The sequence below is a fragment of the Carcharhinus amblyrhynchos genome, chromosome 15 (assembly GCF_965287045.1).
Source record: "Carcharhinus amblyrhynchos chromosome 15, sCarAmb.v2.hapA, whole genome shotgun sequence".
NCBI lineage: Eukaryota > Metazoa > Chordata > Chondrichthyes > Carcharhiniformes > Carcharhinidae > Carcharhinus > Carcharhinus amblyrhynchos.
In genome coordinates this window covers 77,558,233-77,586,088 of record NC_137338.1, presented here as the reverse complement: position 1 = coordinate 77,586,088, position 27,856 = coordinate 77,558,233, and the positions used below count along the sequence as shown (strand labels likewise).

Sequence of the window (27,856 nt, the reverse complement as noted above, 5' to 3'; positions counted from 1 at the left end):
GGATAGAGATCCAGACAGAAACCTGTCTTCTGACTCTCAAGCAACCGCCTCCAGAGAAAGATCCATCCCTAAACAGCAGAATCTCAGAGAAAGAGACTTATTTCCTGCCGGATTCCAGTCTCCAAGGCCAGAGAGAGAAAGAGAGACATTGCTCTCAAACAACTCCAGCAGCATCTAAGCTTGATTTTTCTGTGTAAGCCTAGCTCCACCCAGTCTCATGACTTTTCTGTCAATAAAGCTCTACTCTGCAAAACCCCTGGGAAAAACCCTAAAATAACACAGCAGTATGAGCTCAGATTCAAAAAAACATTCTAGCAATTAGAACCAATTATGTTGCTGCAGGAACAATACATGCTGCCGATAGAAACCCAAGCGGCACCTGTTTTGGACAAGCTATTAAAAAAAGAATCCTGTATGGAATACATGAGTCAAATAAATTTCTTAAAGGCACATAATCGTCACAATCCCAAGTCTATGACTCCCCATCATCCCAGGAATCAGTCTGGTGAACCCCGACTGTTGGGACTGGTTCACTTGTGAAATGCCTTCTAGTCTGTCGCTGCCTGGAGTTATCCCAAACCTGGCCTTCTGTTCTCTAGGATCTAGAAGATTTGGGGGTGATTTAAGGGAAGTTTCCAAGGTATTCGGATAGAGTAGTGAGAGAGAGAGAAAAACTATTGCTCGCTGCCAGGGGGAGTCTGGGATGAGGGGGAGAAAACAGTCTAAAATGAGAGGTAGAGATTTCTGGAGTGAAGGAAGGAAACGTGTCAACACACAGAGGGTGGGAGGAGTTTGGAATTTTCTCCCAGAAACGGCAATCGATGATGCTGGGTCAGTTGATTTGACATCTCAGATACAGAGATTTCTGTAATACCAATGTAATAAGGATGTGGAGGGGGTAAAGGAAGATCACAGATCAGACATGGGGCAACAGGATCAAGAAGGTTTATAAGGAGAGGCTGAATAGACTGGGACTTTTTTCTCTGGAGCGTAGGAGACTGAGGGGTGATCTTATAGAGGTCTATAAAATAATGAGGGGCACAGATCAACTAGATAGTCAATATCTTTTCCCAAAGGTAGGGGAGTCTAAAACTAGAGGGCATAGGTTTAAGGTGAGAGGGGAGAAATACAAAAGGGTCCAGAGGGGCAGATTTTTTCACACAGAGGGTGGTGAGTGTCTGGAACAAGTTGCCAGAAGTAGTAGTAGAGGTGGGTACAATTTTATCTTTTATAAAGCACTTAGTTAGTTACATTGGGTACGATAGGTATAGAAGGATATGAGCCAAATGTGGGCAATTGGGATTAGCTTAGGGTTTAAAAGAAAGGGCAGCATGGATAAATTGGGCCAAAGAGCTTGTTTCCAAGCTGTAAACCTCTATGACTCTAAGAGCTGAATGGCCTCCTCCTATTTCTGTGTAATAGGCTCGAAGGGGCTGAACGGCCTCCTCCTGTTCCTTTGAAACAGACTCAAGAGGGCTGAATGGCCTCCTCCTGTTCCTGTGTCACTGTTCCTGTGTGTGTAAATTAGGAGTGTGAACCTCAGAAAGTTGTCTCTTTTTTCCCTCTCTCGATTGCCACAGGAAGCCAGAGAAGGGGATCCAGTACCTGATCGAGAGAGGCTTCGTGGCGGACACGCCGATTGGCGTTGCGCGCTTCATTCTTGAACGGAAGGGCCTCAGCCGGCAGATGATTGGCGAATTCTTGGGGAACCGTCAGAAACAATTCAACAGGGATGTGCTGGAGTGAGTATTAGCTTTTAGCTTCATGCAAGTGCCTTCACCTCGCAAAACCTTCTGTCCCGAATTCTCCACCCGCCAGTCCACCTCATTGACAACAGCAATGACCCTGTCAAAGCGCTGGCACACATTTTGTTTCTATAGCATCTTCACTGCAAACATCCAAGAGATGCTCCACAGGAGTGTTACTCAGACAGAATCTAACCCCAAGACACATCAGGAGACACTATGTCAAGTCCATACAACCAAATGCTCAGTCAGAGGGGCCAGATTTTCAGGAGCATCTTAAAGAAGAGAAAGAGACAGAGAGAGACAGAGACAGAGAGAAAGAGAGAGACAGAGAGAGAGAAAGAGATAGAGACAGAGAGAGAGACAGAGAGAAAGAGAGAGAGAAAGAGATAGAGACAGAGAGAGAGACAGAGAGAAAGAGAGAGACAGAGAGAAAGAGAGAGCGAGACAGAGAGGGAGAGAGGGAGACAGAGAGAGAGAGAAACAGAGAGAGAGAGACAGAGAGAAAGAGACAGACAGAGAGAGAAAGAGAGAGACAGAGATAGAGAGACAGAGAGAGGGAGTGAGAGATGAAAGGTTCAGGGAGGGAATTCCAGAGGTTAAGGCCCCTCAGGCAGCTGAAGGCATGGCCATTAATGGCGGAGTGATGGGAATCAGGGGGTGCTTGAGAGGCCGGAATTGGAGGAGCGCAGTGATTCGGAGAGTTGCAGGAGGTTACAGAAATAGGGAGCATTGTAGAGGCTGGAGGAGATTACAGAGATAGGGAGGGTTGTAGGGGCTGGAGAAGGTTACAGAGATATGGAGGATTGTAGGGGCTGGAGGAGGTTACAGAGATAGGGAGGGTTGTAGAGGCTAGAGGAGGTTACAGAGATAGGGAAGATTGTAGAGACTGGAGGAGATTACAGAGATAGGGAGGGTTTTAGGGTTGGAAGAGGTTACAGAAATAGGGAGGGTTGTAGGAGCTGGAGGACATTACAGAGATAGAGTGGGTTGTAGGGGCTGGAGGAGTTTACAAAGATAGGGAGGGTTCTAGGAGCTGGAGGAGGCTACAGAGATGGAGGATTGTTGCGGTTGGAGGAGGTTACAGAGATAAGAAGGGTTGTAGAGGCTGGAGGAGGTAACAGACATAGGGAGGGTTACAAAGAACAAAGAAAATTACAGCACTGGAACAGGTCCTTCGGCCCTCCGAGCCTGGACCGACCATGCTGCCCGACCTAACTAAAACCCCCTACCCTTCCAGGGACCATCTCCCTCTATTCCCATCCTATTCATGTACTTGTCAAGACGTCCCTTAAAAGTCACTACCATACCCGCTTCCACTATCTCCCCCGACAATGAGTTCCAGGCACCCACTACTCTCTGTGTAAAAAATCTGCCTCATACATCTCCTTTAAACCTTGTCCCTTGCACCTTAAATCTGTGCCCCCCAGTAATTGACTCTTCCACTCCGCGAAAAAGCTTCTGACTATCCACTCTGTCCATGCCTCTCATAATTTTGTAAACTTCTATCAGATCTCCCCTCAACCTCCATCGCTCCAGTGAGAACAAACCAAGTTTCTCCAACCACTCCTCATAGCTAATGCCCTCCATATCAGGCAACATCCTAGTGAATCTTTTCTGTACCCTCTCCAAAGCCTCCACATCCTTCTGGTAGTGTGGCAACCAGAATTGAACGCCATATTCCAAGTGTGGCCTAACTAAGGTTCTATAAAGCTGCAACATGACTTGCCAATTTTTAAATTCAGTGCCCCAGCTGATGAAGGCAAGCATGCCATATGCCTTCTTGACTACCTTCTCCACTTGTGTTGCCACTTTCAGTGACCTGTGTGTCAGTACATGCAGATCCCTTTGCCTACCAATGTTCTTAAGAGTTCTGCCATTTACTGTATATTTCCTATCTGTATTAGAACTTCCAAAATGCATTACCTCACATTTGTCCGGATTAAACTCCATCTGCCATCTCTCTGCTCAAGTCTCCAACTGACCTATATCCTGTTGTATCCTCTGATGGTCCTCATCGCTATCCGCAAATCCACCAACCTTTGTGTCATCCGCAAACTTACTAATCAATCCAGATACATTTTCCCCCAAATCATTTATATTACAAACAGCAAAGGTCCTAGCCCTAATCCCTGAGGAACATCACTTAACACAGCCCTCCATTCAGACATGCACTCTTTCACTGCTACCCTCTGTCTTCTTTGACCGAGCCAGTTTTGTATCCACCTTGCCAGCTCACCTCTGATCCCATGTGACTTCACCTTCTGCACCAATCTGCCAAAGGCCTTACTGAAGTCCATGTAGACAACATCCACTGCCCTACCCTCATCAATCATCTTCGTCACTTCCTCAAAAAACTCAATCAAGTTTGTGAAACACGACCTCCCCTTCACAGAACCATGTTGCCTCTCACAAATACGTCTACTTATTTCCAAGTGGGAATAAATTCTGTCTTGAAGAATCCTCTCCAATAATTTCTCTACCACTGATGTAAGGCTCACTGGCCTGTAATTACTGGATTATTCTTGCTACCCTTCTTAAACAAAGGAACAACATTGGCTATTTTCCAATCCTCTGGGACCTCCCCTGTAGCCAGTAAGGATAGAAAGATTTCTCTCAAGACCCCAGCAATTTCCTCCCTTGCCTCTCTCAGTATTCTGGGGTATATCCCATCAGGCCCTGGGGACTTGTCTACCTTAATGTTATGGAGGAGGTTACAGAGATAGGGAGGGTCATAGGGGCTGGAGGAGATTACAGACATAGGAAGGGTTGTAGGGATGGAGGAGGTTGCAGAGATTGGGATGGGGGGGGTGTTGGTGAATGAGATTTGAGAATAAAGATGAGAATTTTAAACTGGTATTGTATCAGAGGTCCAGGAGCCATTGTAGGATTAGTGATCACCTTGACAGATGATGTATGGGGATAATGGCTCTGGGATGTGGGTAGAGCATATACAGTGTGTTTGCATTGCTTGGGGTGGGTATTGCTAGCTGGGCCCAATATTTATCCCCCATCCCTAATTGCCCCCTTGAGGAGGTGGTGGATCAGTCACCATCTTAAACCGCTGCAGTTCCATGTGATGTAGGTACACCCACAGTGCTGTTAGGGAGGGAGTTCCAGGATTTTGACCCAACCACAGTGAAGGAACAGCCGAAATATTTCCAAGTTGGGATTGTGTGTGTGTGTGTGTGTGTGTGTGTGTCCGTGTGTGTGTGGGTTGGGGGGGTTGGGTTGTGGGAGGGAGATTGGAGGGGGAATTTACAGGCTGTGGGTGTTCCCCATGGCATCTGCTGCCCTTGTCCTTCTAGGGGATAGAGGTGGCAAGGTTGGGCATATCTGTCGAAGGAGTCTTGGTGAGTTGTTGCAGTGCATCTTGTAAATGGTACACACTGCTGCCACTGTGCATCGGTGGTGGGAGTGAATGTCAAGGGTGGGTGGTTAGCGTGTCAATTGAGTAGGGGCTGCTTTGTACTGGATGTTGACGAGCTTCTCAAGTGTTGTCAGAGCATACACATCCAGGCAAGTGGGAGGGTATTCCATCACACCCTGACTTGTGCTTTGTAAATAGTGGACAGGCTTTGACATGCTTGGGTTGGGGGGGGAGAGGTTGGTGCGGGGGGAACTGAGGAGGTGCGTTACTCTCTGCAGGATTCCCAGACTCTGATCTGCACTAGTAGTCACAATATGTATATGGCTGGGTCCAGTTCAATTTCTGGTCAATGGTAACCCCCAGGATGCTGATAATCTGGGTGGAGGTGGTGGTGGTGGGGGGGTGGTGGTGGTGGTGGTGGTGGTGTGGGGTGGTGCGTATCAAGTGGAAGCAGTGACCATCCTTCTGACCGTATGGGAATTCCTGTTTCTGCCTCGGCCTGCCTAATTTATCTTTGCCCACCCATAGTTGCGTTGTGGACGAGATGGATTTTGGCGGGATGGAGCTGGACGAGGCTCTCCGCAAGTTCCAGTCCCACATTCGTGTCCAGGGAGAGGCCCAGAAAGTGGAGCGTCTGATCGAATCTTTCAGGTTGGTGTTAAATGCGGGGGGTCGGGGGGGGAGCACAATGCGGGGAGTAGGGGCAATTGGTGGCATTGACGGGTGTTGGTGGGGTATCTGCTTTATGGATATTTGTGATATCTGGACACCCGTAAATGCAGAGGGTGACATCTTGCACCCCTCGTGGTAATGGACTATTTGAACTACCCCCTCCTGCACCATACCCAAACTGGGTGGAGTCTTGATCTAACTAGCCCCCCTCAAACCACCCACTCCCAAACCCTTGGGGTCTCCCCTACGGTGGTCTCTTGTTTAAGAACATAAGGTGCAGAAACTAGGCATTCAATCCATTAATTCTATGGAGTTGTAGAACTTTGGTGAGGCCACAGCTAGAGTGCTGTGTGCGGTTCTGATCGCCACACAACAGGAAGGCTTTGATTGTACTTGAGGGGGTGCAGAGGAGATTCACCAGGATGCTCCCTGGGATGGCGTATTTAAGTTAGAAAGAGAGGTTGGATGGGCTTGGGTTGTTTTCATCGGAGCAGGGAAGACTGAGGGGTGACCTGATCAAGGTGTACAAGATTATGAAGGGCATGGACAGAGTGGATAAGGAGCAGCTGTTCCACTTTGTTGAAGAATCAGTCATATGGGGACATGTGGTCAAGGTGAGGGGCAGGAGGTTTAGAAGGGATTGTGAGAAAAACCTTTTTTACCCAAGGGTGGTGATGGTCTGGAATGCGCTGCCTGGAAGGGTGGGTTGCCTCACATCCTTTAAAAAATACCTGGATGAGCATTTTGCCCATCATATCATTCAAGTCAAGTGCTGGTAGATGGGATTAGATGGGAGCTCAGGTGTTTCTAGACTCGATGGGCTTCTGCAATGTGTGATTCTATAAGAATTGGTAGTAAGAAGAGGCCTTTTGGCCCCTCGAGCATGATTCCCTCCATTCTACAAGATCATGTCTGATCTGACTGGGGCTTCAACTCCATTTTCCTGTCCCTTCCTCAAGTTCTAGATTCCGCCCCCCACCCCATGAAGGGGAGGAAACATCCTCTCAGAATCCATCCTGTCAAACCCCACTCAGAATTTGAGATGTTTCAATAAGATCACCTCTCATTCTTCTAAACTCCAATGGGTACAGGCCCTGACCTGCTCAACCTTTTCCTCATAAGACAGAAACCCCACCCCTCCTTCACCCCAGGAATCAGCCCAGTGAACCTTCTCTGAATGGTCTCCGATGCAAGTAGCTTCCCCCTTAGATTAAGAAGGCTAAAACTATACGCAGTACTCCAGGTCCACCCCATGTAAGGAACGTACGTGAGCGTCTATGGGCTGTTGACAGAATTTTGAAAACATTGACTGTGCCCATTCTCTCCAGCCAACGGTACTGCATCTGTAACCCAGCTCTGGTGCGGCAATTTCGCAATCCCGACACCATCTTCATCCTGGCCTTCGCCATCATCCTGCTCAACACCGACATGTACAGCCCCAACGTGAAGCCCGAGCGCAAAATGAAGCTGGACGACTTCATCAAGAATCTGCGAGGTGAGTTCCAGCTCGCAGCCGCACCCATCCCTGGCTCTTCACACTGTTTGCACACTTGCAATGTGCAATGAGTCCTCCCTCACCAGCTCTCTCTGAGTACCCCAACAGCCAACATTAGACGAGTAGAATTTCTCTCCAATTGAATATTCAGCAGACGGAAGCAGGATGGTGCAGTAGTTAGCATTGCTGCATCACGGTGCCAGGGACCCGGGTTCAATTCTCAGCTTGGGTTACTGTCTGTGTGGAATCTGCACATTCTCCCCATGTCTGCATGGGTTTCCTCCAGGTTCTCCAAGTTTTCTCCCACATTCTGAAAGACGTGCTGGTTAGGCGCATTGACCCAAACAAGTGCCGGAGTGTGGCGACTAGGGGAATTTCACAGTAACTTCATTGCAGTGTTAATGTAAGCCTTACTTGTGACTAATAAAAAAACTTAAACATTGTTTTTGGTTCCCGCTCCAAACTCTGTTTCCATAGCGACTGACTCCATCCCTCTCCCTGCTAACGCTCTTGAGGTGAAGCAGTCCATTTGCAGCCTCAGGGTCACAGTTAACTCCGTAATGAGTTTCACATCTTATACCCACTCCGTTACTTACTCTGTCCATTCTTTCCTCTGTAACCTCACCTGATTCCTCCCATCCAGTTTCAGGTTATCCACTGTAGAAACCCTCGTCTGTGCCTTCATTCCCTTCCACACTTGACTATTCCCTCGCTCTCCTGGCTGCTCTCCCATACTCAACTCTTCAGGAACTTCAATTCCTCCCAAACTCTGCTAAACCTCCCCCCTGCACCCCCCCCCCCACCCCGGTGTCCAAACTCGCACTCAGTCCCCATTCACCATTGTCCCTGTGCTCGCTGACCCACACTGGCTGCCAGTCCGGCAACACCTCCATTTCCAAATTCTCATCCTCACTTTCAAACCCCTCCCTAACTCTGTAACTCCCTCCAGCCCCTACATCCCTCCCCATTATTGTAACTTCCTCCAGGCCCCTATAACACTCCCTATCTCTGTAACCTCCTCCAGCCCCTACAACTCTCCCTATGTCTGTAACCTCCTCCAGTCCCTACAATCCACCCTATCTCTATAATTTCTTACAACCCTCCAAGATCTATGTGCTCCTCCAATTCAGGCCCTTCGAGCATTCCCTGATTCCCCTCGCTCCACCATTAGTGACCATGTCTTCAGCTGCCTGGAGGGTCCTGGAATTCCCTCCCTAAACCTCTCCTCATCTCTCCGTATCGCTCTGTCATCTTTTAAGACATTCTTTGAAAACCGAATTCTTTGACCAAGCTTTTAATCACTTGTTCCTTATATCTCCCAATGTATCAGATTCTGTCTGATTTACGTTCCTGTGAAGTGCCTCAGGGATGGTTCACTACATCAAAGGTGTTATATAAATGCAAGTTTTGTTATGAAAAAAACTGGTGCATTCCCAGCTGCTGTATGACATTTAATTCTTTCAGAAAGATGTTATGGCCTCGGGGAGGGGTGTGGGCAGAGGTAGATTTACCAGCTCCCAGGGATGAGGGGACTTCAGTTCACGCAGAGAGAGAGAGAAAGAGAGACTGGGAGAAGATAGGATTGTTCTCCTATAGAGCAGAGAAGGTTGAAGGGGAAGATTTAATCAAGGCATTCACTATCAGAAGGGGGCTTCGACTGAGGGAATGAGGAGAAAGTGTTTCCCACTGGCAGGAGAGTCAGTAACCGGAGGAGAAGAGAGTTCACAGATTGAACAGAATTGGTAAAAGGGAGAGGGAGAGGAAGGAAATTTTATTGTTGATCCAGGGAGTTGAGATCTGGAAGGCACTGCCCAAAAGGGTGGTGGAAGCAGATTCACCCTCAAAAAAGGGGAGAAATTGGAGAAGTACACAAAGGGAAAAAATTTGTAGAAATTTAGGGTAAAGGGCAGGGGTTGGAGACTGCGGGAAGAATATGGGATTAATTGAATGGTTCTTTCAAAGGTGCCGAAACATGCACAATGGTGGGAATGATCTCAATTATTGCTGAGTCATTTTAAAATTAAGTCCCAGTGAGTTTGAAAGCACTATCCAATTGATATTCCCCCTCCCACCTCCTTTCTCTTACCAAATCTCTGTACAATTCCCATTCAGCTGACGTGGGCGTCAGTAGCTGGGCCAGGCATTTATCCCCCATCCCTAATTGCCCCCTGAGCAGGTGGTGGGTGAGCCGTCATCTTGAATCACTCCAGTCCTGTGTGGTATTGGTACACCTACAGTGTGTATGTCGGTATGGAGGGGATGCAAGCATAAGAAAATGGGAACAGGCAGAAGCCATTTTATCTCTCTTGAGCCTGCTGCCATATTCAATACCATTATGACTGATCGCCCACCTCAACCCCCACTTTCACCACCACCTCTCCCCTGCTCCCCACCCCCCCCACCTTCAATTCCCTCAGTGTCTCTCGCTATCCCCGTCTTAATATAGTCAATGGCTGAGCTTCCTCAGGAAGTGGGAATTTCAAAACTTCCGTAACCTCAGAGTGAAGACATTTCTCAGCATCTCAATCCAAAATGGCCACCCTCTGATCCTGTGAGTGTGACGCTCCTCCCCTGCCACACCCCGTGTTCCAGACTGTCCAGCCAGAGGTGAAGGAGTGGGGGAAACAGCCTCTCCGTATCGACTCTGTTGAAACCCCTCTGGGATTTTACAGATTGCAATGAAATCGCGTTTCATTCTCCTAAACTCAAGGGACTAGCGACTCGTCCTCCTCATGGGACAACACCCCTCATTGCACAGGAAACAGTCTGATCAACCTTCCATGTGCTCCATGGAGCACAGCTATATCTCTCCTTAAGTAGGAAGACCAAATCTGTATGCAGTACTCCAGCTGCGAATACACCAATGCTCTGTACAGTTTGAGCAAGACTTTCCGACTTTTCTTATACCCCCCATCCCTGCTCGCGGTAATGGACAACATTCCCATTTGCCATCCCCATCACCTGCTGCACCTGCATACTAACATTTTGTGTCCATGTACCCAGACACCAGATAGCTTTGAATTCCAACATTTTCCAGTCAACATTTCCAGAAATATCCTGCTTTTCCATCCTTCCAAACCTCACAGATCATGAGGGAATTGAGATGAAGGGTCCTTATCCAGAGAGAGGGAATAATGTGGAAGTCGCTCCCACAGGGAGTGGTTGAACTAAATTGTGTTTGAGGTGGGGAAGGGGAAAAACCAGATACACATTGGGAAAGGAACAGAAGGATATGGGGACAGGGGGATGGGAGAGGGATGAAGTATGGGATGAGAAGAAGCTGGTGGGGGGGCAGAAACCAGCACGCAGAGGAAGGGCAGGTTGGCCTATTTCTGAAGAATGCCTATTTCTGTTGCCTTGATGAGATTCGAGAGGGCTCTTTAATTGAGATTTTCATTCTCTCCATCTCGTACAGGAGTGGATAATGGAGAGGATATCCCACGGGATATGCTGGTGGGAATCTACCATCGGATCCAGAAACGGGAACTGAGGACCAATGATGACCACGTGTCGCAGGTTCAAGCGGTGGAGCGGCTAATAGTGGGCAAAAAACCGGTAAATTCCCCTCTATAATATCCCCTTCAAACCAGAACAGGTACAGCACGGAGTCAGATACAGAGTAAAGCTCCCTCTACGCTGTCCCCATCAAACACTCCCAGGACAGGTACAGCACAGGGTTAGATACAAAGTAAAGCTCCCTCTACAATGTCCCCATCAAACACTCCCAGGACAGGTCCAGCACGGGGTTAGATACAGAGTAAAGCTCCCTCCACACTATCCCCATCAAACACTCCCAGTACAGGTACAGCACGGAGTTAGATACTGAGTAAAGCTCCCTCCACACTATCCCCATCAAACACAAAGAAGTCTCACAACACCAGCTTAAAGTCCAACAGGTTTATTTGTAGCAAACACCACAAGCTTTCGGAACACGCTGTTCTTGGTCAGGTGGGTGGGAGTTCTGATCACAAACAGAGCACAAAGACACAAACTCAATTTACATGCATCATGATTGGAATGTGAGTCTTTACAGTTAATCAAGGTACAGACAATGTGAGTGGAGAGAGCATTAAGCACAGGTTAAAAGGACGTGTATTGTTTCCAGACAGGAAAGTTAGTGAGATTTTGCAAGTCCAGGCAAGTTGTGGGGGGTCACAGATAGTGTGACATGAATCCAAGATCCCGATTGAGGCCATCCTCATGTGTGCAGAACTTGGCTATCAGTTTCTGCTCAGCGACTCTACGCTGTCGTGGGTTGTGAATGCCACCTTGGAGAATGCTTACCGGAAGATCAGAGGCCGAATGCCCGTGACCGCTGAAATGTTCCCCAACAGGAAGAGAACAGTCTTGCCTGGTGACTGTCAAGTGGTGTTCATTCATCCATTGTTGTAGTGTCGCATGGTCTCCCCAATGTACCAAGCCTTGGGACATCCTTTCCTGCAGCGTATCAGGTAGACAATGTTGGCTGATTTGCAAGAGTATGTACTGTGTACCTGGTGGATGGTGTTCTCACGTGAGATGATGGCATCCGTGTTGATGATCTGGCATGTCTTACAGAGGTTGCTGTGGCAGGGTTGTGTGGTGTTGTGGTCACTATTCTCCTGAAGGCTAGGTAGTTTGCTGAAGACAATGGTCTGTTTGAGGTTGTGCAGTTGTTTGAACGCAAGAAGTGGGGGTGTGGGGATGGCCTTGGTGAGATGTTCGTCTTCATCAATGACATGTTGAAGGCTCCGGAGAAGATGTCATAGCCTCTCTGCTCCGGGGAAGTACTGGACAACGAAGGGTACTCTGTCCACCGTGTTCTGTGTTTGTCTTCTGAGGAGGTCGGTGCGTTTTTTGGCTGAGGCGTGTCAGAACTGTCAATCAATGAGTCGAGTGTCATATCCTGTTCTTATGAGAGCATCTTTCAGCGTCTGGAGGTGTCTGTTGTAATACTCCTCATCTGAGCAGCTCCTATGTGTACGGAGGGCTTGTCCATAGCGGATAGCTTCTTTAACATGTTTAGGGTGGAAGCTGTAGAAGTGGAGGATCATGAGGTTATCCATGGGCTTGCAGGACAGTGAGGTGCTGAGGTGACCATCCTTAATGGACTTGCGTGTTTCCAAGAATGTAACCAATTCCAGAGAATAGTCCATGGTGAGTCTAATGGTGGGATGGAACTTGTTGATGTCATCATATAGTTGTTTCAGTGATTGTTCACCATGAGTCCAAAGGAAGAAAATGTCATCGATGTATCTAGTGTATAGTATCGGTTGAAGATCCTGAGTGGTGAATAAGTCTTGTTCGAACCTGTGCATGAAGATGTTGGCATATTGAGGTGTGAATTTGGTCCCCATGGCTGTTCCATGTGTCTGGATGAAGAACTGGTTGTTGAAGGTGAAGACATTGTGGTCCAGGATGAAGTGGATGAGTTGTAAAATTGCATCTGGAAACTCGCAGTTGTCGGTGTTGAGTACTGAGGCAGTTGCAGCAATGCCATCGTCATGGGGATGCGGGTGTAGAATGCCAAAACATCCACTGTGATGAGGAGTGCTCCTGGTTCAACTGCACCATGTGTGCTAAGTTTCTGTAGGAAGTCCATAGTGTCGCGACAAAAGCTAGGGGTTCTTTGTACAATGGGTTTCAGGGTGCACTAGGCTTGGCCAGAGAGGTTCTTGCACTGGGTCCCATTGCCCGATACGATGGGACAGCCAGGTGCGTTTGCCTTGTGTATCTTCGGGAGGCTGTAGAGACCTCCAACATGGGGAGTATGTGGGACGAAAGCACGGATGGTGCTCTGAAAGTCGGGATCAAAGGTCTTGGTCAGAGTGTTGAGTTGCCTCAGTACTCAATGCCGATAACTGCCAGTTTCCAGATGTAATTTTCCAACTCATCCACTTCATTGTGGACCACAATGTCTTCACCTTAAACAACCAGTCCTTCATCCAGACACACGGAACAGCCATGGGTACCAAATTCGCACCTCAATATGCCAACATCTTCATGCACAGGTTCAAACAAGACTTCTTCATCACACAGGACCTTCAACCGATTTGGTCAGATCTGCTAGTAACTGTCGTGTTCCTCGTTGTTCAATTGTCGGTATGCTTTTGCCGTAATCCATTCTGTTCAGTATGACAATGGCCCCTCCTTTGTCTGCTGGTTTGATGACAATGTTGTGGTTGGTCTTGAGAGTGCAGATGGCGTTGTGTTGTGCTTGGGTGATGTTCGGGGCTGTCTCGTGAGTGTGGTTAATGAATCTGGTGTTGATGCACCTCCTGATGGCTTGGGCATACATGTCAAGTCGAGGGCAGCGGCCTTCCAGAGGAGTCCAATAGGACTCCTTCCTCTTCGGTCGCTGCACTGCGGATCTCTCTGTTAGCTGTTCCAGTTAATTGGCTGTATCATTGTGTTTGCTGTTTGCCTCTTGGGGTTTGTGGAAGAACTCCTGCAGCCTCATTCGCCTGATGAATCCCTCTGTGTCTGCTGGTCTGGTGGTCCCCATCAAACACTCCCAGGACAGGTACTGCACAGGGTTAGATACAGAGTAAAGCTGCCTCTGCACTGTTCCCATCAAACGCTCCCAGGACTAGTATAGCACAGGGTTAGATAAAGAGTAAAGCTTCCTCTACACTGTCCCCATCAAACACTCCCAGGACAGGTACAGCACGGGGTTAGATGCAGAGTATAGCTCCTTCTAAACTGTCCCCCATCAAACACTCCCAGGACAGGTACAGCACGGGGTCAGACACAGAGTAAAGCTCCCTCTATACGGTCCCCAGGACAGGTACAGCACGAGGTTCAATACAGAGTAAAGCTCTCTCTACAATGTCCCCATCAAACACTCCCAGGATAGGTACAGCACGGGGTCAGATACAGTGCTATGAAGGCCAACATACCATTTGCCTTCTTTACTGCCTGCTGTACCTGCACCCTTACTTTCAGCGATTGATGCCCAAGGTCTCCAAGGGCTCATTCAGTATCCACCTCTTTCAATTCACACCCATTCAAGTAATAATCTCTCTTCCTACTTTTACTACCGAAGTGGATCCCACATTTATCCACATAGCACAGCATCTACCACGCAGATGCCCACCACTCAGCCTGTGCAAATCACTCTCAGCATCTCCGCATCCTCCTCACAGCTCACCTTCCCACCTAGTTTTGTATCATCTGAAAATTTAGAGATAATACATTCAGTTCCCTCTTCCAAATCATTAATGTGAATGTGAACAGTTGGGGTCCGAGCACAGATCCCTGCAGAACCCCACTAGTCACTGACTGCCAATCAGAAAATACCCATTTATGCCAAATCTTTGTTTTCTATCTGCTAACCAGCTCTCAATCCATCTCTAGACACTACCTGCAATTCACTACCTTCATTGTTGAATAGCAGGTTTACATTAGCTACCCTCCAACCTGTAGGAACCCGTCCAGAGTCCAAAGAATTTTGGAAAATAACCACCAATAGATCTACTATTTCCAGGGCCACTTCCTTAAATATTCTGGGATTAAGATTATCAAACCCCGGAGATTTATCCACCCACAATCCCATCAATTCCACCAAAACCATTTCTCTACTAATGTAGATTTTCTACAACTCCACACTAAAACTTCTTTCTCTCAGAACTTCTGGTCTATTATTCATGTCTTCCTTTGTGAAGAGAGAAGCAAAGTACACATTTAGTTCCTCAGTCATTACTTTGTTCCCCATTATGAAATCCCCATTATGAAAAGGGCCTGCATCAAACACTCCCACGACAGGTACAGCACGGGGTTAGATATAGAGTGAAGCTCCCTCTATATTGTCCCCATCAAACACTCCCAGGACAGGTACAGCACAAGGTTAGATGCACAGTAAAGCTCCCTCTGCACTGTCCCCATCACACACCCTGAGGATAGGCACAGCACATGGTTTGATACAGAGTAAAGCTCCCTCTAAATTGTCCCCATCAAACATTCCCAGGACAGGTAAAGCTCGTGGTTTGATACAGAGTAAAGCTCCCTCTACATTGTCCCCATCAAACACTCCCAGGACAGTTAAAGCACGGGGTTAGATACAGAGTAAAGCTCCCTCTACATTGTCCCCATCAAACATTCCCAGGACAGGTATAGCACGGGATTAGATGCAGAGAAAATCTCCCTCAACATTGTCTCCAGTAAACACTGCCGAGACTGCAAGGCTGTGAGTTTACTCCGTGCTGATGTTTTTTATGATGGTTGCTTCATTTTGCAGGTTCTCTCCTTGCCCCATCGCAGGCTTGTTTGCTGCTGTCGATTATACGAGGTTCCGGATCCGAATCGACCACAGAAACAGGGGGTCCATCAACGAGAGGTTTTCCTCTTTAATGATCTGCTTGTGGTAAGACACTGTTCTATCAACTCCCTTGTGCTCTCTGTCTCTTGCTCCTGTATTTTCTGAGATGCCATTTGCCAGGCCTGACATATCTCCAGTGCCAGTAATGAGGGAACACCATGGTATCATAAGGTCAGTGCTGAGCAAGCACCACACTGTTGGAGGGTCAGTGCTGAGGGATTGACGCACTGTGGGAGGGTCAATGCTGACCAAAAGCTGCTCTGTCGGAGGGTCAGTGCTGAGGGAGCGCTGCACTGTCAGAGGGTCAGTGCTGGAGGGAGCGCTGCACTCTCAGAGGGTCAGTGCTGAGAAACAGAGACTGTGAGAGAGTCAGGTAGAGAGATGCAGAGAGAGAAAGGGACAGATAGAGAAGGGTCAATGCTAAGGGAGCGCCATGCTGTCAGAGGGTCAGTGCTGAGAAAGCGCTGTGCTGTTGGAGCGTCAGTGCTGAGGGAATGTCACACTGTCAGAGGATCAGTGCTGAGGGACCGCTGCACTGTCAGAGGGTCGGTGCTGAGGGAGCGCTGCATTGTTACAGCATCAGTGCTGAGCAAACGCCACACTGTCGGAGGGTCAGTGCTGAGGAAACGCTGCACTGCTTGAGGGTCAGTGCTGAGGGAGCGCCACACTGTCAGAGGGTCAGCGCTGAGGATGTGCCACAGTGTCACAGGATCAGTTCTGAGGAAATGCCGCACTGTCAGAGGGTCAGTGTTGAGGGAGCACCGCACTGTGGGAGGGTCAGTTCTGAGGAAGCGCCGCACTGTGGGAGGGTCAATGCTGAGGGAACGCTGCACTGTCAGAGGGTCAGTGTTGAGGGAGAACCGCATGTCGGAGGGTCAGTTCTAAGGGAGCGCTGCACTGTAGGAGGGTCAGTTTTGAGGGAGTGTCACACTGTCGGAGGGTCAGTTCTAAGGGAGCGCTGCAAAGTCAGAGGGTCAGTTCTGAGAACGCGCTGCAATGCTGGATAAGATGTCAAGCCCGAGGGTTCTACCTGCCCTCTCAGGTAGATGTAAACAAATCCATGGACAGTATTGGAAGGGGTGCACTGGTGGGTGGAGTCCACCCTGTGACCTGGGGCCCAATGTTGATCCTCGAGCCCATCCTGACAAAGGAAGCATAATGTGTGAATACAGAGGAAGATCCTCTGCCCAACCAAGTGGATGTTTAACCTCTGACCTTATGCCTCACTGCTCTCCAAATTGTTACTTTGATTCCCTGAAGATGGAGATTACTCAGTGTCACAGACACTCTCAAGTGAAAGCTCGTCTTACACTCAGTCCTCACTCTCGCCCAGTGCCGTCTACTCCACTGTCGCTCTTAGTCCCTCAGTCTCACATCCAACAGTCCGTGTATTATTTCCTCTCTATGTGCCCATCACTTCCTCATTGTCTATCCTTCCAACCACTGCAGCATTTCTTGTGGGATTATGCTGTGCGCAGAACCGACTTCCAGCTTTCTGCCTCTGCAGGGGTCACTGCCTTCGTCTGTTCACCAAAATGCTTAGGTCACCATGGCTGGCTGAAGTTCGGGTCAATCTTCCAAACCCACTGAGGGAATGTTGCCACCTCCCCCACTTGTTCCTTCTCTCTTGCTGTCTCTGTCTTTCCCACACCTTCTCTCTTGCTCCCTCTCTCATTCCTTTTCTTGTGCTCTCTGTATCTCTCACTCCCTCTCTCTTGCTTTCTCTGTCTCTCTCATACCTTCTCTCTTGCTCTCTCTGGCTCCCTCTCTCACTCCTCTTTTTCTCTGTCTTCTCTCTCCCTCTCTCGCTCCTTCTCTGTTGCTCTGCCTCTCTCGCTCTCTCTCTCATTCCTTCTCGCTCTCTCTGATTTTAGAACATAGAACACTACAGCACAAACAGGCCCTTCGGCCCACAAGTTGCACCGATCACATCTATACCTACGAAGCCATAGAACTATCTGTAACTCCCAATCCCATTAGATCCCATATACTCATCCAGAAGTCTTTTAAAAGACCCCAGCGGGTTCGCCTCTACCACCACCGACGGCAGCCGATTCCACTCACTCACCACCCTCTGAGTGAAAAACTTAACCCTAACATCTCCTCTGTACTTGCTCCCCAGCACCTTAAACCTGTGTCCTCTCGTAGCGACCATTTCAGCCCTGGGAAATAGCCTCCAAGAATCCACCCTATCTATTCCTCTCAACATCTTATAAACCTCTATCAGGTCGCTTCTCAACCTTTGTCTTTCCAGGGAGAAGAGCCCTAGCTCCCTCAACCTATCTTCATAAGGCATGCCTCCCATTCCAGGCAACATCCTTGTAAATCTGCTCTGCACCCTCTCAATAGCTTCCACATCCTTCCTGTAGTGAGGCGACCAGAACTGCGCACAGTACTCCAAGTGGAGTCTGACAAGGGTCTTATAAAGTTGCAGCATTACCTTCTGACTCCTAAACTCAATCCCTCAATTAATGAAGGCCAGTACACCATACGCCTTCTTGACCACATCATCCACCTGCAAGGCCGATTTAAGAGTCCTATGGACCCGGACCCCAAGATCCTTCTGCTCCTCTACACTGCTAAGACTCTTACCCTTGATATTGTACTCCTGCATCCCATTGGTCCTGCCAAAATGGACTACTACACATTTATCTGCGTTGAAGTCCATCTGCCACGTCTCCGCCCAGTCTTGCATCCTATCTATGTCATGCTGCAACTTCTGACATCCCTTCAGACTATCCACAACACCACCAACCTTCGTATCGTCGGTGAATTTTCTCGCTCCTTCGCTCTTGCTCTGTCTCTCTTGCACTCTCTATGTCCCTCTTGCTCTCTGTCGCTCTCGCTCTGTTTCTCTTGCGCTGTCTTTCTCGCACTTTCTCTTGTGCTCTTTCTCTGTCTCTCTCCCTCTTTCTCTCTCACTCTATCTTCCTCACTCCCTCTCTCGTTCCTTCTCTCTTGCTCTCGCTAACTCTCTCACTCCTTCCCTCTTGCTCATATTTCTTTTTCTCATTCACTGTTGCTGTTTCTTCTTTTCTCAATCTTTTCCATTCCCTAACCTGACCTCGGCCAATTTTTTTCTCTCTTTCTATCCCTTTTTGTCTCTCTCTTCCACAAACTCAGTTGCATTTTTATCATTATCTCACTGTATCCCCCGCTCGCTGTCTGTGTTTTTGTCTCAGTCTCTGGCTGTCTCCATTTTTTTCCTTGACTCCCTCTCTCCATCTGTCTCTCTCTATCTGTCCCTCTCTCTCTGCATCTCTCTACCTGACTTTCTCACTGTCGCTGTTTCTCTCTGTCTCTCCCTCTCTGTGCGTCACCCTCTCCCTGTGCATTACCCTCTCCTTCACCCTCTCCCTTTGCCTCTTGCTCTCTCTCTGTTTCTCTCTCCCTCTCTCTGCATTCTTTCTCCCCTTCTCTATCCAGTATCCTATCTTCTCTCTTTCTGTCACCTGACTTCTACTTTTTTTCTTCCAGGTTACAAAAGTCTTTCAGAAGAAGAAGATATCAGTGACGTACAGTTTCCGCCAGTCCTTTGCGCTGCACGAGATGAAGGTTAACCTGTTCCAAAATGCCTGTGAGTGTCTCACTCTTCCCAACTGAGTTAGCTGGTGAATGACCCAGAGTCACTCAGACAGGGTTCTGTCCTCGCTCCCCACTACCAATCCAAATATGGGTTGCAGCACAGAGGGAGGGCCACTTGGCCCTTTGAGCCTGTGCACTCTTTGGCCAGCTTGTGGAGGTGGAGGGCTGAGGGGGCAGGCAATCCTCGTAGCTGTGCAGTAACAGTGCAGAGGGTGGGGCACATACAAACCTGCACCCAGCTACGATGACAGCCTCCATGGCCGAACAGCCGGATGGTGCCTTTTACTGGCCCCAGTCAGGCTGCGGGAAAGGAATCTGGTAGCTTGCTTACCGCACCACAGCTCTTTGGCTCCCGGGACCACAGGGAAAGTGTTGGCAGCAGGTGGGAGGGGGTGTGCAAGGTTCTTGTTCAGCACTGCCCATTGTTATGACCAACCATCTTCAGCTGCTTCATCAATGATCTTCCCTCCATCATAAGGTCGGAAGTGGGGATGTTTGCTGATGACTGCACAATGTTCAGCACCATTCGCCACTCCTCAGGAAGCAGCCCGTGTCCAAATGCAGCAAGACCTGGACAATATTCAGGCTCGGGCTGACAAGTGGCGAGTAACATTGGCGCCACACAAGTGCCAGGCAATGACCATCTCCAACAAGAGAGGATCTAACCATCTTCCTTTGACAATCAATGGCATTACCATCTATAAAATAGACAGCACAGATCAGCTAGAAAGTCAATATCTTTTCCCAAAGGTCGGGGAGTCTAAAACTAGAGAACGTAGACTTAAGGTGAGAGGGGAGAGATACAAAAGTGTCCAGAGGGGCAATTTTTTCACACAGAGGGTCTGGAACAAGTGTCTGGAACAAACTGCCAGAGGTAGCAGTAGAGGCAGGTACAATTTTGTCTCTTAAAAAGCATTTAGATAGTTACATGGGTACAATGGTGTAGAGGGATATGGGCCAAATGCGGGCTAATTGGGATTAGCTTAGGGATTTTTAAAAAAAGGGCTGCATGGACAAGTAGGGCCAAAGGGCTTGTTTCCATGCTGTAAACCTCTATGACTCTCAATGACTGAAACTGAACAGGACCCAGCCATATAAATACTGTGGCTCCCAGAGCAGGTCAGAGGCTGGGAATCCTGCGGAGAGTAACTCACCTCCTGACTCCCCACAAAGCCTGTCCACCATCTACAAGGCACAAGTCAGGAGTATGATGGAATACTCTCCCACTTGCAGCGCCAACAACCCTTGAGAAACTCAACACCATCTAGGACAAAGTAGTCCCCACTTGGTCAACATGTTAACCACCCACCTTTGATATTCACTTACTCCGCCACTGAAGTGTGAGGTTACAGGATCTGATTAAGTGACAGAGCAGGCTCGAGAGAGGCCTAGTGGCCTACACCTGCTCCAAATTCGTATCTTCCTTCCTATCTGCACCCCATCCAGCATTTCTACTCGAATCCCTCTCCCACCCCTGGCATATAACCCCTCAATTTCCTCCTTGTTGATCAGAAATCCGTCTAACTTATTCTTGAATATATTCAGTGAGCCGCAGCCCCCACTGCGGTATGGGGTGGGGGGAGAATTCCAGAGTGACCACCCTCTGAGAGAAGAAATTCCTCCTCATCTCCGTCTTCAATGGGACACCCCCTCATTCTGTAATTGTGCCTCTCCGCTGCAGTTCTAGATTACCCCCACAAGGCGGGAGGGGGAACATCCTCTCAGCATCCAGCCTGTCAAACCCTAGCTCAGAATCTGAGATGTTTCAATAAGATCCCCTCTCATTCTTTTAAACTCCAGTGGGTACAGACCTGCTCAACCTTTTCCTCTTAAGTCAAAACCCTTCTTCATCCCAGCAATTGGCCCCGTGAACCTTCTCTGAACAGCCTTCGATGTGAGTATATCCCTCCTTAAGTAAGGAGACCAAAACTGTTCACAGTACTCCCTCTCTAGGAGACTGTGCTGAAATCTCTGGGGAGAAAGCTTGCTAACTCTGGCTTTTTCAAGGTTTTCTTTGTAACCAAAGCAATTTGTTAACCTCAGCACTAAAAATAGGAGCCCCCTCTTATCCCGAGTGAGTCTTAGCCTTGCTCTCTCTTTCTCTCTATCTGAGGAATTTCCTTTCAGCCAGTGAACTCCTTTGAGGGCTGGGGCTGGCCTGGTGCAGCCCTGGGTATGAATCTTCTAGAAACTTCTGGATGCTTTCCAGGAGTTGGAAGTTCAGTTCTCCCAATATTGCTCCTGGCTGTCTGGCATGCACGCCAGGGGCCAGTTAATATAGAGAATCCCATAAATTTAAAATCTCTCAGATTGATATTTTAAGAGCCGCCATGGGATGGAGGGTAATTCTGGTCATTCCCAGCCATTTCTGGAAGGCTAACAGTTCCTGTCATGGCCAGGTCTGCTTTTGGGGGCAACAGCAGCTTTGGTTGTTGTGGCAAAAGAGTCCACGTTTATTGGGAGGGAGGAAGGTGAGAATGTTGGGGGTGAGAGCAGCCACGTTTGTTGAAGGTGAGTGGTCATGTATATTAAGGGGAGAAATAAGAGTGGCCATGTTTTTGGGAGTCAGAGTGCTCACGTTTGTTGGGGGTGAGAGCAGACATGTTGGTTGAGAGTGAGAGCGGCCATGTTTGCTGGGGGTGAGAACGGCCATTTTTATTAGGGTAAGAGTGGCCATGTTTGTTGGGGGTGACAGCAGCCATGTTTGTTGTGGGGGGTGAGAGCAGACATGTTGATTGGGTGGGTTAAGAGCAGACATGTTGGTTGGGGGGGGGTGAGAGCGGCCATGTTTGTTGAGGGTGAGAGCGGCCATGTTTGTTGAGGGTGAGAGCAGCCATGTTTGTTATGGGTGAGAGCAGCCATGTTTGTTGGGGTGAGAGCGGCCATGTTTGTGGGGGGTGACAGCGGCCAACTTTGTTGGGGGTGAGAGTGGCCATGTTGGTTGGAAGTGAGAGCGGCCATGTTTGTTGGGGAAGACAAGAGTAAAAATGTTGAGGTGAAATTAGCCATGTTGTCGGGGTGAGGGAGCAAGAGTGGCCATGTTTGTTGGGGGTGAGTGTGGTCATATTTGTTGGGATAGGGAAGGGGTCAGAGAGTCTAATTCTGTTTGGAAGGGAGCAAGAGTGGCCATATCTGTTGGGGAAATGCCATATTGGCCTCCATGAGAACATGACACTGGTTGAGACCCGGCCTGATCAGGCATTACTGTCAACCACCCCTCTCCTCTCCTTTACCAGCCCGCAGCCTCCTAAGCACCCGTCTCTTGCTCCCTCTCTCACTGTTTCATTTTTCTAATCCCAGATTACCCTCACGGCATCAAGCTGGCCTCATCCATCCCCAGCGCAGAAAAGAAAATCCTCATCATCTTCAATGCTCCCAGTGTGCAGGACCGGACCAGGTTTGCCAGCGACTTACGTGAGTCCGTTGCTGAGGTCCAGGAGATGGAGAAATACCGGGTGGAATGTAAGTATTGAGAAGGCAGCGATGTGTGCGTATGTGTGCGAATCACTTGTAGAATCAGACAGACATGTTTGTAAAGGATGGGTGGCAACTATATTTGTTTGGAGTGAGTGGTGAACGTGTGTGGAGTGGGAAAGACGGTCACATTTGGTAGGGGCAAGGGCGTCCATGTTGGCAAGGGTGGGTGCAACATGGCCAAGTTTGTTGGGTGGAGTGTCAGCCATTTATTTTGAGGGCAAGGGCAGCCATAATTGCAGAGGGGTAGGAGTGCTCATGTTCGTTGGAAGCAAGGGGATCCTTGTTTGCGGGATTCAAGCAATGAATAATCACAGCCTCGAAGAGGCAAGATTGACACTACAACTTTTCAATAATGTCTGTATCATCAAAAGAATTGAGATATATATACATATATAAAATACCAGATACCCAGGAGTGAGTTACAGACTGGAATCTAATTGGGAGGTTCAGGGAGTTTATATCTAGAATAACAGATACCCAGGAGTGAGTTACAGACTGGAATCTAATCGCGGGGTTTGGGGTGGTTTATGTCTCGAATAACAGATACTCAGGAGTGAGTTACAGACTGGAATCTAATCGAGGGGTTCGGGGTGGTTTATATGTAGAATAACAGATACCCAGGAGTGAGTTACAGACTGGAATCTAATCGAGGGGTTTGGGATGGTTTATATAAAGAATAACAGATACCTGGGAGTGAGTTACAGACTGGAATCTAATCGAGGGGTTCAGGGGAGTTTATGTATAAAATATCAGATACCTGGGAGTAAGTTACAGGCTGGAATCTAATCAATGGGCTCGAGTGTTTACATATAGAATAACAGATACTCGGGAATGTGTTACAGACCGGAATCCAATCGAGGGATTCGGGAGAGTTTGTATATAGAATAACAGCTACCCGGGAGTGAGTTACAGACTGGAATCTAAACGAGGGGTTTGGGATGGTTTATATAAAGAATAACAGATACCCGGGAGTGAATTACAGACTGGAATCTAATCGAGGGGTTCAGGGGAGTTTATGTATAAAATATCAGATACCTGGGAGTAAGTTACAGGCTGGAATCGAATCGATGGGCTGGAGTGTTTATATATAGAATAACAGATACTCAGGAATGAGTTACACACTGGAATCCAATCGAGGGGTTCGGGGGAGTTTATATATAGAATAACAGATACCCGGGAGTGAGTTACAGAGTGGAATCTAATCAAGGGATTTGGGCTGGTTTGGGATGGTCATTCTAAATCTGGGTTCCCATGTTTTCTCTCCCCACATTCCTGGCGGCTGCAGCGGAGTTGGAGAAACAGAAAGGAGTGATCCGTGCCACCATGTTACAGAGCGCCAGCTTGAAGAAAGACACAGTAAATGGCACGCTCACCAGCCTGGATGACACATATGCTGTAGGGGAGGGACTGAAACGGAGTGCCCTCAGCAGCTCTCTCCGTGACCTCTCTGATGCAGGTAACCAGAGGCACAGGGTTTATGAGGGCTGGGAGGGTGAGGGTGCAGTGACTAACCTGCAAGCAAGGAGTTGGCATGGCTCCGCTAATTATCGCTGGCATTGTTCTACTATTGGTTAACATTTTCTTTTCCTCTGTGCCTCTAATTGATCTTTTTTCCCCCCTTTTATCTTTCGGTATTGACTCAGAGTAAAACTCCTTCTCCACTGTCCCCATCAAACACTCCCAGGACAGGTACAGCATGGGGTTAGATACAGAGTAAAGCTCCCTCTACACTGTCCCCATCAAAATCTGTCAGGACAGGGACAGCACGGGGTTAAATATAGAGTAAAGCTCCCGCTCCACTGAGCCCATCAAACACTCCCAGGAGAGGTACAGCACGGGGTTAGATACAGAGTAAAGCTCCCTCTACACTGTCCCCCATCAAACACTCCCAGGACACGTACAGCAGGGGGTTAGATACAGAGTAAAGCTCCCTCTACACTGTCCCCATCAAACACTCCCAGGACAGGTACAGCACAGGGTTAGATACAGAATAAAGCTCTCTCTGCACTGTCCCTATCAAACACTCCTAGGACAGGTACAGCACAGGGTTAGATACAGAATAAAGCTCCCTCTACACTGTCCCCATCAAACACTCCCAGGACAGGCACAGCATGGGGTTAGATACAGAGTAAAGCTCTCTTTACACTGTCCCCATCAAACACTCCCAGGACAGGTACAGCACGGGGTTAAATACAAAATAAACTCCATCTACACTGTCCCCATCAAACACTCCCAGGACAGATATAGCACGGGCTGAGATACAGAGTAAAGCTCCCTCTACATTGTCCTGGTGAGAGAAAGTGATATCACATGGAGTGAGTGATGGTGCAATAATCTTGACAAGGCCCACGAAGTTGGCCTCTTGGAGTTAGAGCTCCTTGTTTGAGGTAACAATCAATCAGGGAGTCTTGCCTGTATATAGAAATGGAGAGTCATGTCACCTGGCACTCTGTATTTTGGCTGTGTACCACAAGCACTCTAGGAGTAGAATAGTGTTTATAAATAAGGGGAATTTAGTAAAAGGACAGCGGCCTCTGAAGAGTTATTTCAATGGCAATGAGGAAAAAGAACGACCCAAAGGAATCTGCTGGCTAACAGCCAGCTTCACTTGGGATGAACCATTTTCATGCCTCAGTTTGGGAAACTAGACTCTTTCGAGCTTGCTGTGGAGGACTGGGCCCTATGTGTGGAATGCATACGTTACTTATTTAGGGTTAATGATATTGTGGCAGCTGAAAAGAAAAGTCATTTCTCTGACCGCTTGTGGACCATCAGCATTTGCCATTAGTCACAGCTTACCTTTCCCGGAGGCACCAGATACCAAAACCTCCCAGGAATTGGAGAACCTGATGAGGGAATATTATCTCCCTAAGCCACCTTTGATCCAGTCGGCACTCCAGGAGGCGGTGAATCCAGTAAAGGTTTCCTAGAAAGGTTGAGACAGCTGGCAGAAGTATGTGAATTCAGGGTGACTCTTAATGAGATGCTAATGACTGTTTGGTATGTGGGGTAAATAATGTAACTATTCAAAAACACCTGTTGGCTGAATCCCAACTGTACTTCAAACAAGCGCTGCAGCTGACCTTATCTTTGGAAAATGCTGCAAATAGGGTATACGAGTTGCAAGGTATTCCTGATGGAAGTGGACACCCACGGCAGCTCAACTGAGTTCAGGGAGCACCACTTGAGCAAAGGCGATTCCATAGCCTCCCCCAGGAAGGATCTGGAGACAAGTAAACCCAGGTCTGCCTGCAATACAACCCCAAAGCAAAGCCAATCTTTGACCAGACTTAACAGTCTCTTCAGAATCCCACCTAGCAAGGCACTGTAACTGTTGTTGGTATGTGGAGTCAGATCAGCAAAGCAAGCTCTCAAGACCTCGATTTAGGAAAATAACACATAGGCCAGTGTCCAGGAGAGTGCACGCCCTGGAAGCTCCACCTACATCCGACAGGGAACAATTAAACTATATTGCAATATCCAAATTGGACCCAATTATGATAACTGTAAGGTTAAATGGATATCCAGTATTAATAGAGTTCGATACAGGCGTGGCCATTTCGGTGATCAGATAATCAGTGTTCACTAAAATTCCAATCCTTAACTTTAATCAAGACTTCAGCAAGACTGAGAATCTATCCAGGGGAACCTCTGTGAATTGTGGATACAACCTTTCTTCTTATCTTTTATCTCTTGTGAAAGGCAACTGGTTCGATTACCATTAATGGTAGTGGAGAGCTCGGGCCCAAGCCTGATGGGGCAAAACTGGTCAAAAAAAATCTCCCTGAATTGGGTAAACATCTTCCAGTTAGAAAATGGTCGCTGGAGTGAAGTCCTGCTCAAATACCCAGGGACTTTCCGAGAAGAACCAGGAACTATAAAAGAAGCTAAGGCAACCTTACGTCGACCAGTTTGCAGTCCTATGATTTTACAAGGCCCACCCAGTACTGTTTGCGTTGGGGGGAAAAAATGGAAACAGAAATTAGGCCACTGGAACAAGAAGGTATCATAGGACCCGTCCAATTCGCGGACTGGGCATCACCGGTTGTGCCTATTATGAAGCCAGATGGTTCAGTCCATCTTTGTGGGGACATTAAACAAATAATAAATCGCTATTCACAAATGGACAAATACTCAATTTCCCAGATCGAGGATTTCTATGCAAAGTTGGCAGGGGGACTCTTGTTTTCGAAATTAGATTATGAGTCATACTCATTTGCAGTTGCAGCTGGATGAGGATTTGCAGAAATATTCCACAATCAATACTGTAAACGACCTCTGTCAATACACGAGGTTACCTTTCGGGTATCATTGAGTTGTTCAGTCTTCCAGAGAACAATGGAGAACATCATACAAGGTTTACCCCAGCTGACCAATTATTTGGATGACATTCTCATCACAGGAGAAACAAAGGCAGAACATCTACAAAACCCGGAGGAGTTCTTAATCATTTTTCAAGTGCACCTAAGAAGGGAAAAATGTGTTTTGTTGGTACCTCGAGTGATCTATCTGGGCTACAAAATGGACAAGTCTGGTCTACATCCTTTGGAGGACCAGGTGCAGGCAAAAGCCTATCCAAGAGTTACAGTCATTTCTAGGGCAGGTGACATACCAAGGAAAATTTTTACCAAACTGGGCCTCTTGTTCCACTGCATCAACTGCTATAAAAGGGGCAAGCTTGGGAATGGTCAACCCATCGAGATCTGACTTTTAAGAGAATAAAGCTGCAGCTGTCTTTGTCAAATGCCTTACCACATTACAATTAGTGCTAACCTGTGATCTGTCTCTCTATGGTTTCGGGGCAGTATTAGCACATAGATGGCCAAATGGAGAGGAACGCCCGTATGCCTCCTGGACATTGGCCACAGTGGAAAGAAAGTACGGCCACATTGAAAAAGAAGGTTTGGCGGTAATATTTAGAGTAAAAGTATTATCTTTATGGGTGGAAATTTCTGATCACAAGCCCTATTGGGCCTGCTAAGGGAGGACAAAGCAGTGCCACTGATAGCATCAGCGTATTCACTGGTGGGCTTTCTTATTGACTGCATATAACTACCGGTTGGATCACTGACCAGGAGGCCATGTGGCAAATGCAGCTATCTTAAGTAGGCTGCCATTAGCAGATATCCCACCGATGATACCACAAGTAGAAGAGACAATAATGACCATGAATTTTCTTGATACCCTCCCAGTGGCTGCACATAACATATAGACAC

The 27,856-nt window shown here is 48.0% G+C and overlaps 1 protein-coding gene across 4 annotated transcripts in view; it reads left to right on the top strand.

The window, feature by feature from the left end:
• Nucleotides 1-27,856, top strand: part of LOC145353486 (IQ motif and SEC7 domain-containing protein 2-like) — an 84,149-nt gene that overhangs the window by 38,334 nt on the left and 17,959 nt on the right. For all 4 annotated transcript variants that reach the window (XM_080204289.1, XM_080204290.1, XM_080204288.1 and 1 more), the window contains exons 4-11: nucleotides 1,581-1,742; nucleotides 5,644-5,766; nucleotides 7,116-7,282; nucleotides 10,698-10,837; nucleotides 15,498-15,623; nucleotides 19,056-19,155; nucleotides 22,464-22,625; nucleotides 23,926-24,096. In XM_080204289.1, the coding sequence (XP_080060415.1) occupies nucleotides 1,581-1,742; nucleotides 5,644-5,766; nucleotides 7,116-7,282; nucleotides 10,698-10,837; nucleotides 15,498-15,623; nucleotides 19,056-19,155; nucleotides 22,464-22,625; nucleotides 23,926-24,096 (1,151 nt within the window). The remainder of the gene's footprint in view (nucleotides 1-1,580; nucleotides 1,743-5,643; nucleotides 5,767-7,115; nucleotides 7,283-10,697; nucleotides 10,838-15,497; nucleotides 15,624-19,055; nucleotides 19,156-22,463; nucleotides 22,626-23,925; nucleotides 24,097-27,856) is intronic.